Source organism: Clinocottus analis, unplaced genomic scaffold (assembly GCF_023055335.1).
Source record: "Clinocottus analis isolate CAN_PGR_092001 unplaced genomic scaffold, fCliAna1.0.p SCAF_4, whole genome shotgun sequence".
NCBI lineage: Eukaryota > Metazoa > Chordata > Actinopteri > Perciformes > Cottidae > Clinocottus > Clinocottus analis.
This window is the reverse complement of record NW_027176153.1, coordinates 6,011,723-6,022,118: the sequence shown is the minus strand read 5'-3', so window position 1 is coordinate 6,022,118 and position 10,396 is coordinate 6,011,723. Positions and strand designations below refer to the sequence as shown.

Sequence of the window (10,396 nt, the reverse complement as noted above, 5' to 3'; positions counted from 1 at the left end):
CCACAGAAGAGGAGCTTGATAACTGAAAGCCGTGACATTCTATCCAATCCCCTCCCTGCATGTAGTTAACGCAGCTGTCTAGTGGGGTACTATAAGCTCCTTAAGATATGATGGTGCATCACCAATTAAGGTTTTGTCGGTGAGGAGAAGGATTTTAAATGTGATTATTGATTTTACAGGAAGCCAATGCAGAGCAATACAGAACTAATGTGATTTAGTTTTTTAGTTTTCGCTAGTACACAAGCTGCAGCATTCTGGATCAACTAGACAAATTTAAGAAACTTATTAGAGCAGCCTGGTAATAAGGAGTTACAGTAGTCTAGTCTAGAAGTAACAAATGTGTGAACCAATTTTTCCTGCATCGCTTAGAGACAAGATGTGTTGGATTTTTTAACTGTTACGTAGGTGAAAAAAGGCAGTCCTTGAGATTTGTTCGAGGTGAGAATTAAAGGAAACTCCTCTTTACTCCTGATCAAAGATAAAGTCAAAGATTCTTTACGGTGGTGCTGGATGTCATGGCAATGCCATCAAGAGAAATGCTATCATTTGATAATAGATTTTCGGGCCGAGTGAAATAACTTCAGTTTTGTCCGAGTTTAACATCAGAAAGTTGCAGGTCATCCAGCTGTTGATATCTTTAACACATGCTTGAAGTTTGGCAGTTTGGTTTTGTCTGGCTTAATCAATAGATCATCTGCATAACAATACATTTTAATGGAGTGTTTCGCTTTGCTAAACTCTTGAATCTTTAGTTAGTACTCAGTACACAGACATAAATTATTCTATTCTCACTCTTGGAAAGTAAAGGAACGAGAAACTCCCAAAATGTCAATCCTTTATTTTATTACCTCAATTCGAATGTACAGTAATAATTAAACTGTTCTATTAACAAATCACATTTGAAAATATCCAAATGCACCTCACCCGATGTCAGCTGGGATCCGGCCATTCCGAAACACTCTCACGGATAGAGCTAATGGATGGAATGTGAAAATGTCCAGAATCCTAGTCGCAGAACTTGGGGCTAAACTGTCCCGGTATGGCTCAGCAAGGACAGCGGGACATGAAGTTACGTTTGAAGAAAAACCTGGGTGTATTTTCCGAACTCTTCCAAGTCAGCGAGTCCAAGCAACCACTCCAAGAACCAAATTAAGAAAAGTCTATAATAAAGCTTCTGGCAGGTATCCAAAGTTGATATGAAAAGGACAGAGTTGTTCCATAATAGTACGTTCTCACTCCCAACTCGTCAAATACCACCACTTGGTCTATGCTTCTATGACACTCGAGGTTCGACAGTTTCCGGTCATTTTAATCCGTGTTCATGGGAAATGTAACCATCCACCCAGACCTCCTCTCTGAGCGGACTTTCTTGCTACCTTACGTCAGTTGCTCTAACCGTCTAATGATGATGTGCGTGGGTTTATGTTGGAGACTGGCGTCTCAAGGAGATGCTAAACCATGCCGAGATTTCAGGTGACCAGGACCAGCGACAAAGCGTCACTATTTGACAAATTGGTGTGAGAGCGCGTTATGCACAAAGGTTGTGTGACATCCTCTGGCCTTACAAAATCACATCCTTGGATTTTTATATAGAAAAAAACAAAAGCAAGAATGTCATCACTGAAATAAGGAGTGGTGACTGCAATGGCCAGGCCACACTCTTTGGATGAAGGCAGATACCAGATGGACTCCTCCAGGCAAAATAAAACCTGGAAGACCAAAAACCAGTCTTCTAACAGACTTCAGCCTACTGGGAATACCTGAATGGCTTTGTGTTTATATTGTCATTATTCCATGGAGAAGTTGACCGGCAGTATAGGTCCCGAACACTCTTTAACTTCAACAGTTAACACTGCTGCTCCCTCACATTTATTGTCCTCGTCATCCTTGCCGTCGCCATGGCAGTGGAGCACAACAAAGCTTCACGTGAGGCCGGTGACATAACGTTTCTTTCCAGGCGCCTGGTTGCTTTTTCCCAGAGTAGCACGATGTACCACAGGCCTGGCCCACTGCTCTGCTTTTGTGTTTCCTCCCCTTTGTGGTCGAGGTAAAAAAAAACTGATTGGCCAATGTCAGCAATCCAGCAGCGGTCCTTCTGGAATACTCATCTCATGTGGCGCTGTGTCCAAAATAATGCTCTCACCTTATTTCAAAGTGGCAGGTTTTCCCAGTGCTGTTTTCCAGCATTTTCTTTGAAAAAGGCTTTTCCTTTCCTTCTATTTAGTCCAGCTTTCCCTTGTCCTTTTTCCATTGCATAAGTGTAGCCACTCTCCGTTGGTCCCTCTCTTCTGGCCGAAAGCTTAAAAGGCTCCGAAAATCCCGCCGTTATTATGACTTAAACTTTCCACTTTTTTTGTGTGTCCTTGTGTAACAGAGTTAAAAATACACTCTGTATAATACACTCCTTTCTTATTTTCAATGTATTATATCTTATTTTTGTTTATTATCCAACGATTCTGTTGTGTGTGTGAATTTTTTTTTGAAGAGTCAAATGTGTTTCCTGTGGAAATTGTGTTTCATCTCTTCAGTGCCTCTTAGGCTTTTCCTTCATATAAGTTTTATACAATTGAAGGTAAGTTGTGGGGAAAAGGAGGTCACACTATTTTTGTTGTATTCTTTAAAAATTTAACCGATTGTTTCACACGGTCCAGCTGTTATGTGTCAATATTTTAGACGATAAAAGTATAGGTTTTGCGGCTGTTCCTTTCAGCCTATTTGACGGCGTTTGTATTGGCTACATCCGGTCGCCCTGCAGTGTACGTTCCCTTTTATAAATTCTGTTGTTTTGCATGTCTGGGAAGCTAATATGCAGTGAAAGAAACCAGAAGGCAATGTCTGTGTTTTATTGTCTTCTCCAGGAATAAATGAATGCTGGAAAATTCATCTAAGTCAACCTCTTCCATGCCCTAAACACATTTGTTACAATTGCAGAGGGGAACAAAGTATTATCATTACAGGAAGCGTTCTTGTTGGATGTAACCTTCTTCAGTCCGCACCGAGTAGAAATACATGTGAAAGTGTGACATGATATCTTAACAGTGGGAGTTGATGATGACAATCAAATAGAGAGCTCTTTTTCAAAGACATAACCAAATCACTTATGTATTATTTATTTAAAAACTGGCTGAGGCAGTATAGGCAAATAGTATATGAACAGAAGGGTGTTAAACAAAAATATTAAACACATATTAATAGAGTTATACACACATTTTGAAAAGGGGAAAAACAACCTACATGTTCTTGGTGAATGATATTTAACATTTTGATCCAACTATTTATATGGCCTGTACAACTACAACGATCCATTTACATGTATTGTTGGTTAGGATGCACACTTGACCTCATGAACATTTGAGTTATGTTGAGTTTAGCTTCTTGATCTGTGAAGTGGAGCCTTTTTCCCCAAAAAACTAGTGTTTTCAAGGTCAGGTTTGAACCCTGGCAATCAATTCCTTGTGGAATGTATAAAGATTTTCATTTTCTCTTGATTACCTGTAATCATGCAGCAGCAGGTATATGTGCATAACGCCCACTGTCTACAATTATGCATAATTATTCACAGCTGATATAACATCTTTCCTGAATAATCACAACTAATTATATTGTGTCCACTGGATTATTGTGGTGTAAAAAATATGTTTTATTTTATTAGGTTTGAACTCTTTTAGGGTTACTATGCTTTGAAGATCAGTCTGTAGATTGTCGCATGCAATAGAGACAGAACATCTCAAAGCTTTCTTTTGCAACAAAAAAGTCAGTTGTGACACAGACAATTCATTAACAGATATTCTAAATGTTTAAATTAGAATAAGATAAACACAATACAATATAGGATAAAATAGAACAAATGACATGAAAATAGCAATAAAATAAGATATTATCTCCTGGTCCTAGTCCTCGCAGTGGGGACATATATGGGACTACAGCAGCAGAGGTAAAGTGCAAACAAGAGACATAGTAAAAAAGAAGCAAGATTAAAAAGTAGTATAAATAAGCTTTAAAAATAAATAAATAATAAAACTGTAAACCTGTTTCCCATCACTTTCACTGATATGATCTAATGGACACCCCAGAACGCTGGTAAACCTTATTGACAAGTTTGTTCAGTATCTTCCTGGCAGCTGTTGAGATGTGGCTGCTCCAGCAGTTCACTCCAAGAAGATGGCTGATGCCACTACAAAGATAAAGGTCCTCAGGAGGGCTCACTGCACTCCCAAATACGTCAGTCTCCCCAGCAGATCTGCTCTGTCCCTTACTGTAGACTGCATGTGTGGTCAGTCCAGTCCAGTTTATTGTTCAAGTGAACGCCCAACTCACAATGGCCACGTTTTCCAGATTCGTTAAGAAGCTCTTAAGCGCTGAGCTTCTTAGGAGCGCTCTTAAGAGCGCTTTAAAAGAAGGACGTGTTTCCTCGAGTCGTTCTTATCTTACGAAGATCTTTCAGTTAGAAGGAAATGTAAGACCAGCCTGACTCACTCTTAATAACCTTCTTAGCGACAAACGTTCACTGTAGCCGCGTCAGGGAAAGTTATATCTGACACTCAAAGGAATACTAAAACCATGCGTAATGATGAATGTGCGCCAGTGGCAATTCTAGAAAATTTTACATGGGGTGGCAGAAGGGTGACAAGTTGAAATTCAAGGGTGGCATATCACACACACACATACACACACGCACGCACGCGCGCACACACACATGCCTGGTGTCTAAATGTATTTATATATAATCCAGACATGGAAACAGACATCAGCAATGTCTTGCCAAGAGTCTAAATATTGTTACAAAAAGCCAAAACAAATATTTGTTTTTTTTAAGACTTAAAACACTGTCAGATAATACATATATTTACATATTCAGCAGCAAAACAATTCAGTTTGATTTAATTTCACAAACAATGTATATTCAATTCTAAACAGCAGGTCATGAAGCTAAAAAAGAACAATACGGCAATTGCCATGTTCGACAGCAAATCGTCTCACAAACTCATCAGATCAAGACACTTAGCATGTGCGAACTCTATACTAAGTATAGCTAGACTTGACAATCTATTCTCAGCCATGGTCGAACGTAAGTGATTCTTGACCAGCTTTAGAGTTGAAAAACTCTGCTTACATAAAGCACTGCTGACGGGTAAAACTACAGCTATTTTACACTTCATAATGACAAATGCTTTTCTAAATTGCAAATTTAATTTCTAATGGCTTGTTCTGTATGTATTAGGTTATCACGTAAAAAATAATTTATACCAAAGCTAGACTTACTGGCTAGCAAAAAACTAGATTACAGATCTAAGCACGGCAGAGGAGTCTCAAAAAGCCAACTTGTAAAAGAAAAGCCAATTGCAAACAAATGCAGTGGGATTCACAAATAAATGCATACAAATCTACAAACAAACAGAAAAATACACACATAAATACATACAAATGCAGAAATGTATTTGTGATTTTCCTGTGTGCATTTGTAAATCCAATATATTTTTGAATTGTTCGGTACACATTTGTGAATTCTCATGCGCATTTGTAAATCTTCATGTGCATTAGAGAATTTTGATGCGCATTTGTGAATCTTCATGTGCGCATTTTCTATTATTGAGACTGATCTGGCCCCATAGAGGAGGCAAATCTATGCACTTCCTAAAAGATGGTTAGGACATTTTGATCAATCCCTCTTCTGAAGACATGGATGCTGATATTTTTAGACCAAGTGCTGAAGGAAATATAAAGTTAATCATTTTTTATTAACCATGGAAAACTGCTGATGATGGCAGGGGTGGTGAGCAGAAGGGAAAATATGGGTTAGATATTGCACGCACATGGTTGCTTATCGGGTAGCAACCACATAAACAACAATGGGGCTAATGTGGAGAAAATGTTTAACAAAAAATCATTAGTCTGCCTCAATGATGAAGGTAGTAAAGTAGATGTGAGGCAGGGCTCTGAATCATGTCTGCAATGGTACTAGATAATATGGTGAACGCATGCATGTTTACAGGCATTATCACAGTTATTGTTAATAGGAGTACAAAACCATTTACTGAATGTGTTTGGAAAAGGCAAACTGTGAGACATTTAAGATGTTTTGTGAGCACATTTGATCACACTAGAAGGAAACATTCTCACAATGCAAATTAGAAAACACAATCTAAATACTGCAATGATAAGTATAAGTAAGTATAACAAAGAGAACACGTGACATTGTTTAATGAGACGATTGAAACAGGGTAAAAAAGAACACATGACAAGAACCGTGTTCAACATTAGCTGAGGAGTAGAGCTAGGGGGGCGTCTGGTCCATGTTTTAACAAATGCGCAAAAGAAAGGCAGTTAAAGTCCAAGCATGGGCTTATGTAGATTGAATAGCAGAACTGATACTGCTATTCTATTGTCTGAACAAAGAGAGGATGTATGTGTAAACTGGGTCATTTGCTGCAGCCCGAAGTGATCATCACCTTGATGACAATAGAAAGACAAAACTCTCAGGGAGCACAAGGATGTGAGGGAGAATAGAGAAGCGTTGACTCTTGATGTGGATACAATGCTTGAGCTGAAAAATATTTTGCAAGACACTGGCCCCAGCAAGAAGAAGCATTGAAACTTCTGTAGGGGTGAAACTGTGACTATAGGAGCTAGAAAGGGGCATAGAGAGGAGAAGTCCCCCCTTTAAGTTGACCGCTGCAGAAAAGGATTTACAGCTGTCAATGTGAATGGTTCTGCACACAATGTTTGTCAACCAACAAATTTGCAGTTTATCGTAACACTGTAATATGTACATACACAAAAGACAAATATTTGTCTTGCACCATTGACTACCTGTGATGGACCAGGGTATGCCAAAAACTGTGATGGCAGAGAAGGTGGGAAAAATAAGGATTTTATTATAAAACACTAAATAAAGATATGTAGGGGATAAAGAAGTGTTTTTAGTTCCTTTAAAAAAGGTGTTTCCCACAGAGACCTCACCTTCACTTGGGCCTGTTGCTGTTACGGCAGTCACACAACCTGACATCATTTTTTTCTGAAACAAGGTCATGGGAGATTCAGGGTTGGGCGGGACTTCAAGATGCAAAGTATTTGTATTGTCATGTTCACAGTTAACAGAGTTACTCCGTACAAATGAAAATCGCACTTATATTATTGAAAATGTATTAAATAACTATTTCTTTTAAAGATTTGGGAATTTTAAATATCTATTTTTTAAATCTGAAGTTCAAACCACACGCAATTTGTGAGAGTTAACTCCATTTAAATGTTTATGAATTCCGTCATCTTGGTTTTTTCTTCTTCAAATTTAAAATGTTCTTCTTCAAATTTGTGATTTTGTGCAATAGAAAATACATTTAATTGAATTTACTTGAGTGAAAATGTGGCACGAAATAAACTGGTGTGAACAAAATATATTTTATTTAATTGCACCATGTATAAAGACTGCATGATTTAGTGAGATACTTATGCTGTGTTCACACCGAACGCGACAAAATCGCGTTCGGTGTGAACACAGCATAAGCCTGTAACAGAGCATTAGAATATTTAGACGTTTCAGACGTTATGCACTCCTGCACAACAGAAGGCGGCATGCGCCTTCATTCTGTTTGCGATCAGCTATTAAATAGAGAAGACGAAGAAGAAGAGAAGGCGGAAGTTTCCATTTCTCAGACGGGTGCAAAATGTTTGAGATGTTGTGAAAAAGTAAGTAATTAAATGTCTGAAAAACATTCCAAGTCCAAACTTAAACGAAATAAATCGTCTGTCAAAGATCTCCAGTCGGTATGTAGTTCACTGAAGAGGAGTCCCACGGCGTCGTTCTCTAGTGGGATTAGAGCTGGGAGGTGAGTGTTGTTACCGCTTTAGTGTTCACGTGAAGTTTATTTTCTCCACTATACTCTGTCATACTTCAGAACACGACATGCTAAACGAGAGTACGACCCCTATTAAAATGTTAACGGTGTAATGTGTTCTTACTTTTTATGAAGTACGTTACTTCAAAACGCGGCTGAAACGCTTTTAATATTAAGTGGGTGTGGCTAGAAAATCCGGCATGTTCCTGGTCTAAACACACACCTGTATTCAGTCAAAACGTCCTCTCCTAACTGCTGATAAGATACTTCAGTTATGTCAGCTCCTCTGACCCATTGTAAATAAAAACACATTCGTAACATTAGTAGGGAGGTTTTCATTTATTCCTTGGCTGGTATGTTAGATTGCATAGATCCACCTTAATGAAGTCATAACTTAGTGTAAGACTAATTCCTTGACAGCTTTAAGAAGAATTTCACCCTCAAATGGAATCAACCAAATGGGAGTGAGCTAACGGATGGAGAGTAGTCAGATGTGGAGCAGCCACACAGTAAATCAACGACAGAACATTTGACAGCTAAAACTTCATGTACTTTGTTGTAAAAAAGAAAAAGAAAAGTTTATTTTTGGTTTCAACATATTAATTTACGCAATGTGGATCTTTTGCCGCCTCTTACTTTGTTCTTTACATAAGTAGACACGGTGTACCAGATCAAAGAGTGCTTTCATGAATAATTTTATTGCCAGATTAAAATTGCATACTAAATAATTTTGAAAAGAACAACCTATCATCATATCCTGCTCTGTCCTGTCGGGGATTGAAGGATTAAATCTACTTTTTATATCTGTAAACACGGAATTGAAAAAAAAATAATCTAAAAATGTGTATTATAGCAACACATTTGTTGTGATTGAGAAACAGGTTGGTGTGGTGGAGCAATGAGCAGCTGCCAGCGGAGGAGAGCCTGTGGGCGTTGACGCTGAAGTCTGCTCTGCCCTACCTGGAGAATCAGCACTGGAACCTGGTTCCTGATCTTCCGCACCCATCCGCAGTGGTATAGTCCTACTCGGTTGTGTGTGTTTGTGACAAAAAACTCCTACTAAAACCTTAGAAAGGTTGCAGAAGGGAGATGGCCGGAAAGTGTATAATCCTGATTGACTATAATGTATGTAATTTTTAGTAAATATCGCAACGATAAACATGTTTGACTTTCTTTTTTAAATTATAATTTTAATATTGTCTTTTTTTGATATATTGCAAATTTAATAATTTGTCCTGCATAAAAAGAAGTCTCCCTTCAATTGACACACTGTTGACATTGAGTGTTTTTTCCCCGTACCGCTTTAGAAATCTACAGCGTTAAAGCAGGATGAACAGCGGTGGTGCAACCTCAGCGAAGAGGTGGCTCCCTTTCCTGATCCCTCTCCAGCTTCTGCAAAGACTTCATGGAATCCGGATCCTGTCAGTATCCGCTTCTCCCAGCAGGAAAAGAGTGCAGTACACACGAAACTTGGACCAGATTCGTCGTCTCACAGCAGGGAAAGTCACGACGGCAAGACAACACCCGGTCAAGTCCTCGCCAAAAGACCACATGTGTCCCTCCACAGCTGGGAGGGACCGGCATCATCAGCCGGATCCTCGAGTAATGGAGTATCCAAGTGGAGGACAAGAGGAGAGCAAGAGGAAGACACTGGACCGGTCAGCAGACGGCTTCTCGCAAACCAGGTGACGCTGTCTAACAGCGGCGTTATTCTGCAGAGGGAGGATGAAGAGGAAGAAGAGGTTCACCCAAGTGTTATAGGAGATAGAGCAGCAGCAGCAGCAGCAGCTGCAGCTGCAGCTGCAGCAGGGGGGGGGAGGCTGCAGTGCTGCCCTATGTGCCTAATGGTGTTCCCTGTTGGGTAAGAGACGCAACACACATTTCTTTTCACTCAAACAAGACTAATGTGGGGATTCTTTCTCCTCTCTTCTGTTTCGTTGCAAAGTACCTTGGATTGTGTTTTTGTCCTACTCACGGCTCATCGTTAAGCTGCCTTTTATTCAGAGCTAATTTCATTCATTTTGTGGTCCACAGAATACGGTCACATTTACACGCGATGATTGTTTGATGTAAGCAGATATAATTTCGCAATTTGTCACAACTGCAAATAACAATCCGAGAATCACCTCTGAGCTACATACGAACACATTTGCTCACACATAATGTTGAATCCTCTTTTTCATTTTAGAATGTATTTGCAGAATTTCTCCTCCTTTAACTTTATCAGTATCTTACATTGCTAAATCACAGATGTGCCTTCTATGGAAGCCCTAAAGGCAAAATTCTGCTGTTCCATTTTTTAAGTCAGATCTAAATAGTTTTTGGTCTTGTGTTTATGACTTAGGTATAGTAAACAAATGTTTTGTCAGTATAATCTTTTCCATATGTCGCAGATTATACAGGTCGCAGTCTATCTCAGGGTTCATATAGAGACAGACCACCATTCATGCTCACACCTACAGGAAGTTTAGAGTCTCCAATCAACCAAAGATTGTGGGAGTAAGCTGGAGAACCTGGAAGGAACCCTCGCTGCCACGGGGAGAACAAGAAAATCAAAGTGA

General features: G+C 39.3%; 1 protein-coding gene across 1 annotated transcript in view; it reads left to right on the top strand.

The window, feature by feature from the left end:
* Window positions 1–7,607: 7,607 nt before the first annotated feature.
* si:ch73-70k4.1 (uncharacterized) overlaps window positions 7,608–10,396 on the top strand; it is a 5,554-nt gene continuing 2,765 nt past the window's right edge. The window contains exons 1-3 of the mRNA XM_068597772.1: window positions 7,608–7,826; window positions 8,717–8,849; window positions 9,143–9,696. Of these exons, the coding sequence (XP_068453873.1) occupies window positions 7,699–7,826; window positions 8,717–8,849; window positions 9,143–9,696 (815 nt within the window). The 5' untranslated portion in view covers window positions 7,608–7,698. The remainder of the gene's footprint in view (window positions 7,827–8,716; window positions 8,850–9,142; window positions 9,697–10,396) is intronic.